Source organism: Lathyrus oleraceus, chromosome 6 (genome assembly GCF_024323335.1).
Source record: "Lathyrus oleraceus cultivar Zhongwan6 chromosome 6, CAAS_Psat_ZW6_1.0, whole genome shotgun sequence".
In the NCBI taxonomy this organism is placed as follows: Eukaryota; Viridiplantae; Streptophyta; class Magnoliopsida; order Fabales; family Fabaceae; genus Lathyrus; species Lathyrus oleraceus.
The window spans coordinates 323,761,007-323,779,436 of record NC_066584.1 but is presented as its reverse complement, the minus strand read 5'-3'; the positions used below and the strand labels follow the sequence as shown (position 1 = coordinate 323,779,436).

General features: G+C 40.1%; 1 protein-coding gene across 2 annotated transcripts; it reads left to right on the top strand.

The window, feature by feature from the left end:
- Positions 1–2,756: 2,756 nt before the first annotated feature.
- Positions 2,757–16,581, top strand: LOC127093271 (uncharacterized). Of its 2 annotated transcripts, XM_051032182.1 has the most exons (3): positions 2,838–3,396; positions 12,155–12,221; positions 14,655–16,581. In XM_051032182.1, exon 3 carries the CDS (start codon positions 14,700–14,702, stop codon positions 16,440–16,442), a length of 1,743 nt encoding a protein of 580 aa, XP_050888139.1. In that variant the 5' UTR covers positions 2,838–3,396; positions 12,155–12,221; positions 14,655–14,699; the 3' UTR covers positions 16,443–16,581. The 2 variants fall into 2 exon arrangements, 1 of the variants encoding a protein (XP_050888139.1); XR_007792506.1 differs by lacking the exons at positions 12,155–12,221; positions 14,655–16,581 and adding an exon at positions 3,506–3,970 and having other exon boundaries at positions 2,757–3,396.
- Positions 16,582–18,430: the final 1,849 nt, after the last annotated feature.

Below are 18,430 nucleotides of genomic sequence, written 5' to 3'. Positions count from 1 at the left end.
TAGCCCTTTCAACCCTAAGTTTTTTTGCTTGGCCTATAGGTTTACATTTATGATAAGTGGGAAAAAGTCCCTAAGTCTACTAGAATCAATGTTTAAGTCAGGAAAAGGACCAAATAAATCATGTTTTGTCCCAGAGACAATGATTCGAATGAGTACCTGAGATACGTAAATTCTGCGTTGCTCTTCAGTTTTTGGTTCAGGAATATATTGTTGGTTGTGAATCGTCATTGGGGCAGGAAGTGTAGTGAAAGGAAGGAGGTCTGAAATCCTTTTAGGGGCCTTCGTTTATTTAGTAGAAACCTCGATAGCCTTAGTTGTTTCTTTGGAGGCTTTGCTTGAAGTGGCCATTTTGTTAAAAAGTCTAAGAAAGGACGAAAGATCTGCGTTTTTTTTAGGGTATTGTGAATAAAATGAAGAGTTGAAGTGCTTGAGAGTTTCAGAAAGCGTAAAAGAATGAAATTAATGAGAAATGCGCTTTTATAGGTTTTTTAGAAGAGAAAACGGTTTAAATCAGCATTAATGGTTGACAAATGAGTGGGACACGTGTCTCTCCAGGATTACAAAATGGGGTGGTGGTAATTAAGGCCTAATCCCACGATCTCCTAGGGTCTAGGAAACATGATGATTAAAAAGATTTGCGCATGGTTTGAAAAGACATGTTGGAAAAGGGTAATGATGGTTCTGACGTCATATACCAGCTGGAAAAAGATGAATAGTTTTGCAACGTTGGAGCACCAGTGGCATCAAAGCTATACAAGAATTGTTCAAAGGCGTCAGACCATAGTCTCAAAAAATGCCTTTTTCTTCGATAAGTCGAAAATGACATTTTTTTTGGGGGGGGGGGGGGGGGAATTTGTTAGCTCCAATTTCGATGCCTGACATGGATTAAGGGAATTAAATAAGGAAATAAGGTTTCTTGTGAAGAAATTGAATGTTTCGACAAAACTATATAGGTTGAGATTACAGTCGAAGATACCTTGTTGCAAGGGTAGAGATATTGTGTGGACTTAGAATTTGAATTCAAATAAGGGAGGGAATTCTTTTTTCTTATCTAACTACTAGGTATACATGAGGCATGGTGGGTAGTTGCATACATGCAGAGTGCCACTTGTTTCAATTTGTTGAATAGGCCGTTAGGAGCGGTTATTTCAATTGGTATAAATAGGAGGTCTTAGTGTTAGGATCAGTGTGTTCAAGATTGTACAAATTCATCAACTTACCCAAAGTACCTGTGTGTAGAGAAAGTGAAAATTGAGAAAATGTACGTTTGATATTGCACCATATTTTTACTCAGAGCAATTTAATCAATCTTTTCTTTTCTTTTTAGAAATTTATCTTCTTCGCCATTTACTTTCTATGACTTTCCTTGCTTTCTTTGCATTATTTTCCATGTATTCTTTAACAAGTTATTTGAGTATGAACCTTGTCGAAGTGTTTATTATTCATCAGATTTTGCCATAAAAACAATTAGCACATGTTCTAGGATCAATCTGATTGATCCTGTAAGTAACCAAAATATTTTTAATTTGGAAGATCAACGGTTATTTACCAATTTTCACGGTAAATAGAGCCATAGTGTGGACCACTTGCGGTGGTGGCATTTCAGTGATTGCTAGTAGTTGGACCACATGATGAGTAGATAACCCTATTCCAGAAGCATCAGTAAAAGGTGGAGAATAGTTAGGTGGCAGACCAAATTCTTGCCACGTAGTATTAATTCTTGAAGGGAGTTGTGTGGCTAAATTGAAAGGCCAGTGATATCAGAAATTACAGTATGTTGTGAAGGATCTTCCTTAGTGGTTAGCGCTTGCAACATTTCCATAGTTCTTTTGTAAAAAGGTTTTTACATCGCGCTAAGGCGGAAAAGAGAGTTTTATGAATTGTGTTTATTTTAGGTGGATGACGAACACTTGAACGAAAGGCTAATCACGACCATCATCCAAATATTTAGGGATTAAGAGGGACAAGTACATCAAACTATATCTTATTTTTTCTAAGTTACTTATGAAATTTGTGTGGAAAATTAAGTCACATTTCTTTTGACAGAAGATGAGTATTCACGCAGGAGGCTTAATACAATCATCACACAAATACTCGGGACTAAGGAGGATAACTACATCCAAGTAATCTTTTTTCGTCCATGAAAGAAATAAACTAGATTCGGTTATTTAATGTATTTTGAAACGGAAGACGAGTACTCAAAAGGTAGGATAAGTACGACCGTCATCCAAATACTTGGAGATTAAGAGGGACAAATACATCCAGCTAAATCCTTTTTCATCTGACTATTTATTGCGAAAGAGTTTTTGAAGCGATTAACTCAAAAAATATCTTGATGAGATCAAGCTTTTAGGTTCGCATCTTGAAAAATAGTTTGATTTTGATAAAAAAATTTGAATGATTTTTTTTTATAAATTTATTTTAATCAAGAGTTTTTTATTAAGAAAATATTAATTTTAAAATATTTATATTATTTTTTTGATTTAGAAAACAAAATTAAATAAAAGAAATCAAGGAGAGGGGTGCATGAGATATAATGGGGTTGTGGAAGCATTGGGCTAGACCCAACAAAAAAACAATACAATACAAATAAATAAAAGAACTCAGCAAACACCAAAGGGATGTGTGTGAAAAGCAAGCCCATGACACCCAAGGCCCAAGAGTGTTGGCACAACTATCAAGAGGAGCCAAAAGAGTCAACTAAGGTAACTCAATCCTGGGCATCGATGTTGATTCCAAGAGATTCAAGGGCATGAATAAGTGAGGAAGCATGAGATCTGGTGGGGTCTCCATGCAGGATCCCAAATCAGAGCCATTAAGTAAGCAAAATCAAGGGCTGCTAGACCAGCCACCTGTGCACGAAGAAAAGGAAAGAGGATGGATCAAAAGAGAGAGATGGAACATGTGAGAGTCATAACCTCTTATCATCTCTCTCTCTCTCTCTCTCTCTCTCTCTTAATGTACCCCTCCCCCCTCTATATACAAACACTCCAAGCTCTTTTTTTTTAAAACACAGTGGATCAAAACATACTTTAGTGGAGAACCGATATGAACACCATGAAGGTTTTCATCCCTTTTTTTCCAGATCCCTTCCAACAAACTCAAACCCCAAATTCACCAACACAAACCCTTATTAGAATTAAAACACGATTCTGAATCCAAACACGAAATCATCAAAACACATAAGCTAAACATCAAATCGTAAACCCTAGCCCCCATAATCCCTACCCCAATCCATTAAAATCTTTAGTTTACATCATAATTCATATAAATTGGTAAGGGGAATCATAAATTATGCATAAAAACAACAGATGAACAACAAAATAAAGCAAGAAACAAGCTCCGGTAGTGGCCTCTACCTCCAACACAACGGTTTCTGACAAGCTAACAACTCAGGTAACTTTGCTTTTCTCTCCTTTTTCTTATTTATGAAGCTCTTCACTCTTCTTCTAATCTCCTTCTATAAATCTTCTTCTTCTCTCTGGTTGTGTGGTAATGATGTAAGGGGTTTGCTCAAAGTTACAGAGCTTTAGTATGGGGCTTAGAAATGATTTATGTAGAGGTTTGTTCGGAGATTTTTCTATGTGTCAATGAATGAATTAAGAGGGGATTTTATAGGAGATAGTGGGGGTGAGTCAGTAATCCTCGTGAGGGAAATTGAAGGTGAAAAGTTGGTTGTGCATGGGAAATTCTTTGGAGGGAGTTTTGTTGTGTGATGAACAGTGTGAGCTTGGCCGAGTAAAAGCATGATTGAGATGTGTATGGGATGGTGATGATGTCCACAGAGGGATGGATGATATGGTGGTTCTAATTCTGCAGCATGTACCTCGTGTTTGGTTTCATTTTCTTTTCTTTTCAAACTTGATTTCTACATATGGCTTGATGTTGTGGTATGTTACTAATGATGCAAACCAATGCTTGGAAACATGTTAAACAAGTTATGTAAATAAATTAAAAGTTCAATTTTAAATTTAGCTCATTTGAAGTACAAAATCAACAATCTCTTATTTTTTCAAGACCAAATGGAGATGTATGGAAAATGCAAGTGATATTGATAAATGAATGGAAAACCTAGTTTACTTAGGAACTTACTATTTAACTAAAAAAACTAATTTTTGCTTAAAATGGAGGTACCATAACAAGGTTTACGCAAAGTTAGTGACTTATTAAAAGAAAAAGCAATGACAACCTTATTTTCAAATATGGGGGGTGATATCATGATGAAATTAATGATATTGTGAAAACAAGAGTGAATTGGCCTTATCTTAACAAGAATTTTTTAAAACAAAAGTGATGATCATATGATAAAGGATTAATGACTTATGGTGTAAGACAATGTAACTGTACAAAAGAAACAATAAATGAAAATAAGTAAATAAACTCTTCTTTTTTTATTCTAAAATGACACTTACCTGATCACCAAATTATCAATGCAAATGAGACTGAATGACCAAATGAAATGGTCATATTATGATGATGATGCATATGAACTAAATCCAATTAAAAAGTCAAAAATATTTGGGATAAAATTTAGGGTGTGACACATATCTCTGATATATTTGTTTTACCCGTAATTGTATGAAAAATATATGGATAATGAAGATAAGTTTTATCTTTTAAAGCATGGAATATGGTCGGTCAGAAATGATGTCATTGCGGAGAACTTGTCGACCTTACCGAATGTCCATGGTCTGAGTGCCCTCCATGCAATAACTTTCTGGGCATGTTCTGGAGCAGATTTGGATATTCAGGATTAATATACCCGACATGTCTCAGCTGCTCTAGCCCTTGGTGCATCTAGTCACTAGGAGGATTTTTGGTCTGACTGGCACCGTGGTGAAAAGAAACTGATGGAGGAAATCATCCATAACCTGAAGCTTCAAAAAGATAAGTACATGTGCGAAGTAAAGAAATCTTATGTCTATCTTTCAAGGGTGAAGAATGCTTTACCTCCATTGAAGATCGTTGGTTATCTTTCCAACCAGGTGGCTCATCTGATGAATATAGTGGCAATGAGGGACTAGAATCAGGCTACTGCTCGAAGTAGTTTAGGGTATGCTCAAAGAGAATTATAGTTCACGTGTTCCCAAAATTCTTTGCTAACTGAACAACTGGATGACTGTACAAGTTCTACCCTTGAGATGGTTTAGCACCCATTTGAAAATGACTTATAGAAAATGGAGCACTTCCACCACCTTGTGACATTTTCCAATGAGAAAATCTGACCAAATTAAGAAGATGAATATGGGGAAGTTGTTTCTTTACATAATTAGACATGTTGGGGGCCCCCATTACCCTTTTTTGTATATACAGTTTGCATAGTACTTTGTAATGGAAGAGTATGTCAAAATAATTCTTATGGAATGAAGTTCTTTTTGTTACCTTCTTGAGGTGTAAATTTATGATCCTGAGTGCATGGGTCTAGATCTTTGCGAACTTACGGGGTCTTCCCTTGAAGTTATTTAGGAATCACTTGTAATTGATTGCTTTAGTCAGACGTGCAAAGTGTCTCCGACAACACTCCTGAATTTAGATGAGAAACTTATTGGCTTAGTAGGACGTGTAAAGTGTCTCCGACAATACCACTGACTTTATGTGCACACCAGGCATCGATATCCTAGGTCTTACACCAAATTTCCTCTGGCTACGCATAGTCATACATTTTTTTCCAGAAAGCATAATTTTATATACTAAATGGTAGAGACATAATATTTTACATGATCAAAGAATAGGAAACAAAACCAGGCGGGTTATCCTCTATGTATTACTTTTCTCTGGTCGGCTTAGCCATTTTTTGGAGGATGGATGCCCATCTTGTTAAGTTAATTGGTGAGGAAGGTCACATTGATCTCCATGGTCAACATCGATGGTGGCCAAATCTCTCTACAAGTATTTGAATTTTAGGTGCACTAGCGAGGCACCAACGTCCAACGTGGCTACAAACGGCCGTCCATGGATATATATGTAAACACTCCTACAAGGAACAACAAGAAATTGAGAGTTAACTATTTGGATTTTGTTTCCATTTCTAACAAAAACCATCACCTCTACATATCTCTAGGGACGTGTAATGGTGTCGTTGAACACCTAGATTTCAGAGCCTTTGTATGGAAACAAACCACTTCAATCCAACCCCATTTTCTCTAACAACTTTAAGTACATGATGTCATAGGAGCTTCCATCGTTGATTAGGATCCAAGATGCGTCAAATAGCTCCAATATTGCAATTATTACAAGGGGAAAAAATAGTTTGGGATGCCTCCGATATTTTCTGAGTCTTGAAATTCCAACAAAGGTCGACCGAGAACTCTTGTCGATGTACTTTATTTCTTGTGGTATACAACAATTGTTTATACAAACTTTCTCTTCATGATGCCTTTGGAGGGAAAAAATTTCCAGGGATCTCCTCCGATTATGGAGGTTATGTAGGGGTGTTTACCTTTGCTTGCATCCGTACTTCCTCTACTTGTATCGTCTTCCATGGTTTTTGAGACAGATTTACTGTAGCGGTAAATTCATGACCATCAAGCTATGGATAAGCTAGACGTTAATAAAACCAGAGTCGCCATCGCACTTTTATTATTTCCAAGGGAAAAGGGAAAAGTATGAACAAAACCCAAAAGTAAGAAGTTTTCAAATCAAAAACTAATAAAATGTCAGAGATTACAGGTAAGGGGGTTGGTTACACAGAGGGAAGGTATTATCACCCAAAGTGTCCTAGGTACTCCTAGGGAGCCCTTTTTGTGTCCTAGGTACTCCTAGGGAGCCCTTTCTAACTGAGGAGATGAAGGTTAAAATCTTCGTATCGACTTAGTAGAATGAGATTAAATAAAACATAGAAACAAATTTTGGTCCATAAGAGACCTCATGATGCATATGATATGAATGTAAAAGCGAATTCTCTGTGGGGAAATATTGCCACAAAGGAAAAGAAGTCAGAGAGATTGAAAATCCGTAGGAGTATAATGCATTTCGTGAGGAAAAACTCACTGGGGGAACAAAGACTCTAGGGGGGATAAAAGATTACGTGTAGGCCAGGCCACGACTTAAAAACTGCTGGGGGGAATGGAGGAATTCCATACAAAAATGGAAAGACTCAGTCGGGGAAACAAAACATCTGCAGGAGAATACTAGTAGATCAGATAAAAATGAAGTACTTGAATCATGTAGGAAAAGAGATTTCACTAAGGAAATACACACTCAACTGGGAAGAAATAAAATTCAACGCAGGAGGAGCAGAAATCTATTATCCACTACCTGTTACTGGGTAAGGAGATAATAAAAGTCTGACAGAGAGGACATCCGTCATCGGTTAGGATGAACATATCAAGGATGACTCGCTGGGAACTGCCAGGGGGATATATTCATTACCGGTTACTGGGTAAGAACAACCCTTCTGGGGAAACTTCAAAAAAAATAGGATTTACAACTACCAGTTACTGGGCAGAAAACCAAAGATGAGAGTATCTGTCATCGGTTAGGATGAACATATCAAGGATAGACTCAACAGGGAAGAAAATCCATCATCGGTTAAGATGAACATATCAAGGATAGACTTGCCTGAGATTTGTCAAGGAGGATATCCGTCATCGGTTAGGATGAACATATCAAGGATAAACTAACTGAGTAAAAAGTAGGGATTACATCTATCGAATGCCAGATAGAAGACCATCAAAGAGAAAATCCTTCACCGGTTAGGATGAACATATCAAGGATAAACTCTGCAAGGAGAGAAAATAGGAATTACATCTATCAGTTACTGGATAAAATACCAAGAGAGAGTATCCGTCACCGGTTAAAGTGAACATATCAAGGATAAACTCTGCAAAAGGGGAAAAAGCAGGATTTACAACTACCGATTACTGGGTAGAAGACCACAAAGAGAAGGAAACCTATCATCGGTTAGGATGAACATATCAAGGATTAACTCTTTGGGGAACAAAATAGGGATTACAACTACCTTTTTACTAGGTAGAATACCAAGGATGAGAATATCCGTCATCGGTTAGGATAACATATCAAGGATAGACTCAAGCAGGGGAGATAAAGATATCAGTCACTGGTTAGGGTGAACATAATCAAGGATATATTTCCGGAAAAAAGGGAATCCACTAAGGACTCTACATGAGGAGAAAAATAGGGATACTCTTGTCGGTTATTGGGCAAGAAGTAACAAACTGCAAACTAAGAAGAATATTACCAGTTACTGGGCAATAAACTCTTAGGAGACTCAAAGCAATTATCTAGGCAAGAACTAGAAAGAAACGTCCAATCATGACTCAATCCAATGAGGATATATCTCAAGGAGAATGGTTCCATCCAGATAATCAACTGGGGAGGAAACTGAAACAATGATCATCCACGAGGAAATAACTCAGTGGAGAAAGGAGAAAGGTTAAAGTCTTTCTGCTTAAGGGGCCGACACTCTAAAAATTGAGGGAGGACAAACACCAAATTTGTATGGGGATAAAATACCACCATAATAGAGAATAAGAATCTCAGACAATGATCCAGCAAATATGATGATGCAAACATGCAATTGTAACACCTCAAAATTTGCCCTCCTCTCTTGGGACTAGCATATCATATTGCATATCATTTTTAGGTCATTAGGCATTGCATATTGCATATCATGTGGTTACATTGTGCAAGTCATACTCCCAAGTTTTGATCAGAAGATGAGGAAGTCAAAGTGCAAGTTGGGGTTTCATTGGACTGGTCATTAATCATCTGAGGATGTGGAGGTCCAAATTAGGGTTTTGTGATTCTCAAAGGATATTGGTATTCATCTTGATTACAATGATACATCATCATCATCATGATTTGATTTCATCAAGTGTTGAAGTACATTCCTTGAGATTAGGGTTTTGGCCACTGGTCAACCCTAATCAGTTGCATTGGGCCAATCAGGGCATGATCAGGAGATGGGGTCTATGATGTATATGGGGATCATCTTATGTTTTTATTGAGATTATTGAGGCTAGGGTTTCATCATTGAGCCATTTTACCAGAGAATTGGGGCTCAGATTGATCAGTGCATTGCCAAATTCATCTATCAGTTGAAAAAGTCAACTGTGGTCAATTGTGCTTGATTTTATGGATTTGGGGGTGGAAATGAGTTGGATACACTTCATTCATGTTGAAACAAGTGTAATTTGACATTTCAAAGCTCAAGGATGGAGAAAATAAAGTCAGAACAAAAATTGCCAAAAATAGAAAGTGACTTGTAATTGAAGTTTCCAAAAATGGAAAGTTTTTCACCTCAAGACCACGTGTCCAAGGAAGCTTCAAATTAAAACTTGTTCAACATGAAAGTTGTAGATCTTGATCTCACCTTTCCAAAAAGTCTAAGAACTTGAAAATCCCATGTATGGTTGACAAGTTATGGTCCATTCAATTTCAAAAATGACCCATAATCAGAGGGGCATAACTTCCACATGGAGTGTCCAAATTGAGTGATCTTTTTATGTGCAAACTCCATTTGACATGTACTTTCATGGTGCATAATTGGAATTCATCAAAAATGGTCAATACAAAAAGTCAATTTTCAAGTGTACAGTTAAAAATCCAGGGGCAAAATGGTCCAACTTGAGAAATAATGAGAATTTTGGAATGGGGATTTTTGCAACACCCCACAAATGCAATTTGAAAATGGTTTGAACTGTCATAACATGTTGAGGTTCATTATTTGGTCAAGTCACTTGTGAATTGCATTTGAAAATTATACCATTTAGCATGACATGGTGAAAATCAAAATTACACAACCAATGGCCATGAGACAAGTTGCAACACATCATAACTGATATTTAGAGAATGTGTGAGCTGTCATACAGCTGTCATGGGCCCCATAGTGAAAAGACATGTTTGCCCTTGCTTAAGAAAATGACATTTTGCTAATCACATGACATTTGGTTAAATGGATGATTAAGAGGTGATTAATTGGGAGTATAAGTACTTAATTGTAACTAACTTTTGATAATAATCACATTTCACAAGAAATTGTAACCACTTTTCCCTCCAATTCTCAAGATTTCTCAAGAAGCTTCAAGAGCAAAATTGGATCAAACTCTTCCAATTCTTCACCAAATCGTGTGATTCTTCTTGCTGCCATCTCTAATCATCTTCTTCTTGATCTGTTTTGGCAATTCATCACCTAAGAACATCAAATTCTCCACTGTCCATTCTTGATGCATCCATGGTGATTTGAGGATTTCTTGCACTAGGAGAAAATTCGAGCCAAGCTAAGCACTACATTCACCTTCTCTATCATCAAGCTCCACCTGTTTCAAGGAATTGCGCATCAAGAACTCAAGATCCAACACTGCCGTTGCAAGGTACCTCAGATTCGAATCTCTTCATTCTTTACATGTTCATATGCGTTTTGTAGATTGCTTAATGTAGATGATCATGATACCTTTAGATTTTGGAATGGTTGATTGTGGAGAGAGATATCTTGACTTTTAGTTTGAATGTTAAAACCTAATTCGCTCGATCCAAGAGATTTAGGAACAATTAGGCAAAATCGTATGTATATTCGTGCTCTACATGATGAGACCTTTCCAATGACTATCCATTTGTGAATTTTGGTTGAACTTTGATGTTCTTGATGTTCATGGTATTTCTGGAAAACACGATGAAGAGGAAGCAAATTTTCTGGAAATTTAGGTGTTTGATCCATTGTTTCCGTGTGCAATTTCGAATTTGTGTTTCCCTCCGTTTCCAACCAATCACGCCGTGCCACTGAATTATTGAAACGCTGAGTTTTGGCATCCTGAGCGCATAATTACCATATTGCCATTAATTCATTTAATTAATTAACACAACTTACATAAATATTACATAATTCATTTAAATCTTAGAAAATTCATAGAAAATTAATGACTAATCCAAAAATGATGAGAGTTTTTTTGTTAGTTTCCAAATTCCCTCTAGTCTTTTATAGGCATGGTTACATAAGTTGTGCATGGAAAAATGTTGACCTGGCCTAGGGATCTTTGACTTGTGTGTATTTTTTACATGTTTTGCCATTTTCATTGTGAAATGCTCATACATTTAAAGAAATTCCTGAAATGTTTTGTGCTCATTCTGGACATGTTGATGGTGATTTACATATAAAGTTTGTGATTTTTGGATACCTGAGGAGTGAGATATGATTTTTTGAACCTAGGTGTGACAATTTGTGTCACACCTAGCTAGGTCAGCTTCATGAATTTATTTGTATGACCTATGATTGTTGGATTGGATTGAAATTTTGCATGGATGATCATTGATATGTTGAGATGTCATGAGAATTTTTCTGGATTTTTCTATGGCATTTTCAATTTGATTGATATTTTTCTTCACTGTGTGTTCATTGTGCAAGCTTGTGTGACACATGTTTGTATATCTTGTGTGAAATTCTCATATGGTTTTGGATGAATGTGAAATTTGGTATGCTGATTATAGACAAATTATAGGACATCACTGTTTTGGTCCCATTCATTTCTTAAATGTTCTCACTGATTTATGAATTTTTGAAGTGAATGCATGTGTTGATACCTTGAATTGGCTTGAATAATTGTGTCTGGATTTCTTGATTTTTACTGACCTAGTTCCTTTTGTCCAATTGAGCTGAAAATTGACATGCTATACCCTGAATATGTCCTGTTTAGGTGTGAATTATTTGAGGATTTTTGGAATTATTTTGGTATGCTTTTGATGGAATTCATTCTGTTTGGACATTGGATGTTGCATTTGACCTAGTTTGACTTGTTTTAGTCATGAAATGAATATGGTGAATGATATGAGTATGGGATCAATTGCATTTGCTTTCTATTTGTGTTAATTTGATTTTGGTTGAGAATTGTTTGCTGTTTAGAATTTTTTCTCCCTTTTGGACCCTAGGCTTGGCCTAGTGGTCCAGTTTCTCACATTTGGTTTAACTTTTCAGGATGAAATGCATAATGCTCAAGGAGAATGCTTCAAGTCAATTAAATTGAGATTGTTGGATGTTTTGAACTAATTTGACTTTGTTTTGTAGGTTGTGAAGCTTGAGCTTGAGTTTATAGCTTGCATTTGTGTGCATTAACCTGTGTTGCTTGTACAGATTAACTGATTAACATTTGCTGTTTACTGTTTGTCTGTCTGAGTACTGATGATACTTGATTGATTTCAGGTACATTTAGTCGCTTACAGTTCTTTAAGAACTTGCTTGCTGCTGCTTGGTTTTTAAACCACTTGAGGTAGGACTTCTATTCTTCATGTAGTCTGGAAGACCTGGCCTGTTACTTGGCCAGACAACTGTCTGAAGTCCTCCTTAAGAGGCGATGTTTGTGGTTGTTTACATTTGTGCCAAGCAGGTAAAGACCTCTATGAGGCAATTGGTGGATCAAAGGGATATGCAATCTATCCCCCATTATTCTGTGAGTCGTCCCTCTGCTCACACGGCTGTGTGTTGATGCATTGGGACACAAACCCAAGATCCTGTGCTGTTGCACAATCGAGTCAGAGTCTTTGAGCGTAGAAGGGTCCCTCCATTCTGGACCCACGCTCCTTTGTCTGAAGCTCTCCCTGGTCAGGGATAAGAGATGTGAAGTCTAATCTTCACTCACCTTTCATCTGCTTCACCTTAGCCTCGTAATGGCAAGGTTAAGAGCGAATAATACCCATGTACAGATGACTTGCTTCGACAGTCAAACCCATTGTTTGAGCCTCACTTGACTGGTTATAGTGTGTGCTTTGTGAATATTTGTTTGCTCTGTTTGCCTGTATGCTTGTATGCTTGCTTTCTTCCTGGATAGGATTAGCTTGCAGTTGTGCAAGTAGGTAGAAACCTGAACATAGGGTAACGATGCATGACAACACTAGGCTCGAGTCGAGCTCCCTGGTAGTGTGTCTCCCCTTGGTTTCTGGCTAGATTTTCTTTCCCTTGAGGGGGAACTACATCGCCCTGATCCTCGTTCCAGACGAGGTATGTAGGCAGGAGACCGTGCGAGATCTCTCCGGGCACTTTTTTTTCTTTTGTGTGTGTTTACTTGTTATCTTCTTGTGTGTTTGGTTCGGATGCCGACGTAAGTCCAGTGATTGGCAGTCGGGCTCCACGTTTGCCCTTTTGTGCGTGTTTTGGTTCGGATGCTGACGTAAGTCCAATGATTGGCTGTCGGGCTCCACGTTTGCCCTTCTGGTGTGTGTTTTGGTTCGGATGCTGACGTAAGTCCAATGATTGGCTGTTGGGCTCCATGTTTGCCATCTGTTTGTGTGTTTTGTGTTGTTTAGCGTGCGTAAGCCGAACTACAGTGGCTCTGATTCTTGTTCCAGACAAGATATGTAGGCATAGGATGCGACGTCCTATCGAGCTCCCTTCTCTTAACCCCACCTGCGTTCCCTGTGTGTGTGTGATGTTTTAGCAACCTTTTCTTTATTTTAGAACGTGGATCCCGTCGAGTACGACGGACGTGAGGGGTGCTAATACCTTCCCCTTGCGTAACCGATTCCCTTACCCTTTCTCTTTGGTCGCGAGACCATGTCTTTCCAGGTTTCTCTGAGCGTTTCCTTTCCCTATCTTGGGATAAATAACGCGCAGTGGCGGCTCTGTGTTGTGTTTTTTTATTTGAGTCCCGCCGGTTGTTTTTCGCGGATGCGACAGCTGGCGACTCTGCTGGGGACACACCGATGTTGACCTGTGCTGGTCCATCTTCCCTAAGCGAGTCTCTCCTAGCGTTCTAGGACAGTTTAGGTTGCTTGTTTTGTGTTATTTATTGCATTTATTATTCTAACAGTGTATATATTTGCATTAAATATTTGCATGCATCATACTATCATGTTGCCGTCCTCTGTGCAGGTGGTTCCTTTGTTTGGGGTGGGTGTTCTGAGTGGGGCTAAAACCCAGGCCCGAGTATACACTTAGGAGTAGTGTGGTCTCATGTCGCCTCCTTCATGTTAGGTCAATATGTGCCTGGCGGCGTGATGTACCACAAGCCGGACGAGGTTCATTTGATAGTGCTCGCCTCTGTGGGTATTCCACTTTGGTTGAGTTACTTCATTTGAGCTGTTGACTCTGGTGACCGATCATTTCCCGGATCTTTGGTTTAGACGATCTCAGGAGAGCTACAATGGCACACCCGAAAGGGCAAACCCATTGAGTATCTCTGCCCGATTGTCGAGACTATTATCCGCCTTAGGGTGACCTGATTAGAATTTACCTGTGAGGGGAGGTTGATTCTTTCAGATGCATGTTCAGATGGTGACTTTTTTGTTCCGTGGATCAGAGTCATATTTATAAGTCGGATTTATGGCCGTTTATTTCTGAGACGACGGAGTGCTGTCCGTGGTATTTATCAGTGGGGATCCGTTTATTTCAGGATTCCCCGGGCCGAGTTACTTATCAGTGGGGATCCGTTTATTTCAGGATTCCCCGGGCCGATTCAGATGGTTATGGGTATCTGCTCAGAGATGGTTTGGTGATGATGATGATGTATCTTGCAGTTCCGTTTATTTCGGAACCCTTGAGCCGGGTTGGTGGTTACTTGTTCCCTCAGATGGTTATGATCAGTTCAGAAACCAGGTTTCAGTGCAGATGATTAGACGGCTTGGAGGATGGCAATGCATTGCATTCATTCATCAGCATCATTACATCTTGCATTAATTGCATTTAACACATGTTTATCCATATGCAGGGGCATTTTGATTGAGATCCTGGTTGAGAGACTTTCTGCTCAGATATGAGGACCGGTTTGAAGCATGATGTGGCCTATAGTTTCTTCGACCCAGAGATTGGTGTGCTGAAGGAGATGATAGCATTGATTACACCCGACCATGTGGGGATGTTCATAGAGTCATACGATAGTATCCTGAAGATGGTTTTCAGACTCACTGACAGTGACAGGAGCGCCATTCATACTCTTCTCCAGTTCTATGATCCGGGGCTGAGATGTTTTGTATTTCCAGATTATTTGTTGGGGCCTCTGATGGAGGACTATGCTAGCATTCTGGGTATGCAGATCCGTGATCAGATGCCTTTCCATGTCACTAGGGTGGAGCCTGACGTCCTTGGGATTTCTCGTGCTCTTTATTTGAGTCCGGAAATGGTCAAGGAAGGATTGAAGGAAAAGGGGAAGTTACCTGGAATTCATTTGAGTTTCTTGGAGGATAATGCCAAGGAGCATGCTGCTATGGGTAATTGGAAGACGGTTTGCGCTCTGATTGCTGCGAGCATTTATGGGATTATCTTATTTCCTAATCAGAAGAATTTTGTGGACCATAATGCTATCAGATTGTTCATACAGAGGAACCCTATTCCTACTCTGATCGGAGATGTCTACTACTCGGTTCATAACAGGAACGAGAAGCGGCGTGGGGGTTTGATCAGGTGCTGTGCTCAGTTACTCTTCAGGTGGTTTGTGGGGTATTTGCCTTCCGGAGGTGCTTTTGCTCATCTTGATCCTTCGGTCAAGTGGTCCTTCAGGTTGATGGGTTTGCGGGCTGATGATATTGCATGGACTCATAATGGTTTGGCAGGACGGGATTTTATATACAGTTGTGGGAGTTTACCTAATGTGCCTCTTGTGGGAGTTCAGGGTTGCATCAATTACAACCCGGTGCTTCTCAGGAGACAGATGGGGTTTGCTGTAGAGGGTCCTCCTCTCAGTCGAGAGATTCAGGAATCCTTTTACTTCCCAATTGAAGGCAATCAGGCCAAGCTGAGGCAGGTATTGGATGAGTGGCGTGATGTTCAGAGGAAGGGCAAAGTTCCATTTGGCAAAGTTAACTGTCGGTATTTTCCACTATTCGAGGATTGGTTGCGGAAGAGAATTGAGATTACACATCTACCATTTCCAGGAGGTGATCCTTGGCGTCCTATGATTGAGGGTCCAAGTTCTTCTGTCAGTATGGAAGAATTCCTCGAGATGAAGAGAGCCAGAGATCAGTTGCTTGCGGAGAAAGCGGAATTGGAGATGACTGTTGCTCGGGTTCAGATAGCCAACCAGGAGATCAAAGTGAAGATGGAAGATCAAGACAAGCGACATGCCATGGAAGCAAAGCGTTTTGAGATAGACACTGCCTACTATGGGAAAGTTAACCAAGCCTTAGCGTCATCTACCAGAGAGCACGACATCACTAAGGAGAAGCTAGCCAGAGCTGCAAAGGTTATTGAGGATCAGAAGAGGAGGCAGATTCTCGTGAAGGATCAGAGAGACGACAGAGTCAGAGTTCTCATTGCTGAGTGGGAGGCCAAGCTGAAGGTTAAGGAAGCGGAGAAAGCGAAGATTATCGCCGAGAAAGATCACTGTATAGCTGAGAGGGATCATTACATTGCTGAGAGAGATCACTACTTCAGGCAGATGAAGATTCACCAGAAAGAAGTGGGGAGATTACAGCAGGAGAATACAGAGCTCAGGTTCGCCGCAGAGTTCGTGAGGATGGAAGCTGAGATAGGGCCATCTGTGGGACCCTCATCAGGCTGATCTTTCATTTGTGTTGGATTACCGTCAGGCTTGTTGACGGAACTTATTTTGTTTGTATTTCTTTCTCGATTCTGGAGATTTTTATCTGGTTTGATGTATGACTATGGCACTGTTTGTGCGCTTTTTGTTATGTGATGGTGATTTTTCATTCAGTGATTGATCTTCAAGCTTTATTTGCTTTACCGTATGCACTCACACAAGCACACACATGGTTGGGGGTATCATGCTAAATCACATATCTCCGATCTGCACGATGAAATCAAATGCTGAATATCAAAATATTGATGCCGGATTATTATTTGTCTCGATGATGCCAGGATCGAGAGACAAAGTGTTCCTCATATGGATAGACACTGCATTCATGCATAATCATAATAACCTGTGTTTTATTTTGCAGGTATTTGTTGCTAACGTGCTTGATTGATGCAGGAATCATTGCTCGTGCTCGCAGAACTGTACCTTTGCACTCAACCCGACCTCACAGATACTTCACCAGACGCAATACTCCTAGACTCATGGATCTTCCCAATACAGACATCCTCGAGCTGAAGGACAAAATGACTGAGCTGATCAACATCATGCAAGGCTTTGCAGTTGGTCAGAAGGCTCTAGCAGACAAAGTTGAAAAGCTCGAGCGGGCTTCTGCAGCAAACAGCGGGGTTAACCTGGATGGAGTTTCCAACCAGGGGCTGGGGTCTCGTGACGGCGGAAAGAGGACAACTATTGGTGTGGTGAATAATACTGGTGCTGGTGGCCAACCGGGGCAGAATCTGAAGGATAATTTTGTGCCTCCATTCTATGGCTTCGATGAGGATAGGGAGGAAGACAGAGAGGCTGATCAGTTCTCGATGCACAACGAGCCTTTGGGTCAGTACAATGTTCAGCCTCAAAGCAAGGAGATTCAGCTGCTGGCTGAGAAGATCAAGGTATTGGAAAGTTATGCCACTCCCGGGGTGGTGAATATGTCTAATATGGGGCTAGTTGAGGGGATTGTGATCCCACAGAAGTTTAAAGCGCCCACATTTGACAGATATAATGGGAGTTCTTGCCCGGAGACGCATCTTCAGGCCTTTGTCCGCAAAATTTCTGCATATACAATGGATCAGAAACTGTGGATGTACTTTTTCCAGGACAGCCTGTCCGGAGGTTCCCTGGAATGGTATACCAAGTTGAAATCCTCGGACATTAAGAATTGGCAGGATCTTGGGGACGCGTTCTTCAAGCAATATCAGTTTAATGCTGACATGGCTCCGAGCCGTACCCAGCTGCAGGGTATGTCTCAGAAGAACAATGAGGGGTTTAAGGAGTATGCCCAACGGTGGAGGGAATTGGCTGCAAGAGTGCAACCCCCTCTTGTTGATAGGGAAATGTCGGATCTGTTCATGGGGACCCTGCAGGGGGCCTTTGCTGAGAGGATGGTCGGATGTCCTGTCACCAACTTCTCAGATATTGTGGTGGCTGGGGAACGGATAGAGAGCTGGTTGAAGCTCGGAAAAATTCAGGGCACTGCTTCTGCTTTGTCTTCAGGATCGAAGAAGCCACTTGGTAATAATGGACAGAGGAAGAAGGAGGGTGATACTAGCGCCGTATATGCTCAACGAGGACCCAGTAGGGACTGTTACTTCCAGCACACTGCTGCAGTAACCATTCCTGCTGAACATCAGCCTGCACCGCAACAGCAACAGCAGAGACAACCCTTTCAGCAGAGGCCTCAAAGGGCTGGTTATCAGATGAGGGGTAAAGCAGTGGACAGACAATTTGACAGACCTCCGGTGACCTATTCTTTCCTGTTCAAAAAGCTGATGGATCTGGGGTTGGTACAGACAAGGACTCTGGCACCTTTGAGACCTGATCAAAGGCCAGCCAGCTATGATGAGAATGCTAAATGTGAATTCCACTCAGGGGCGCCCGAGCATAATATTGAGAACTGTAAAGCTTTTAAGCACACAGTTCAAGACCTGGTGGATTCGAAGGCGATCAACTTTGCA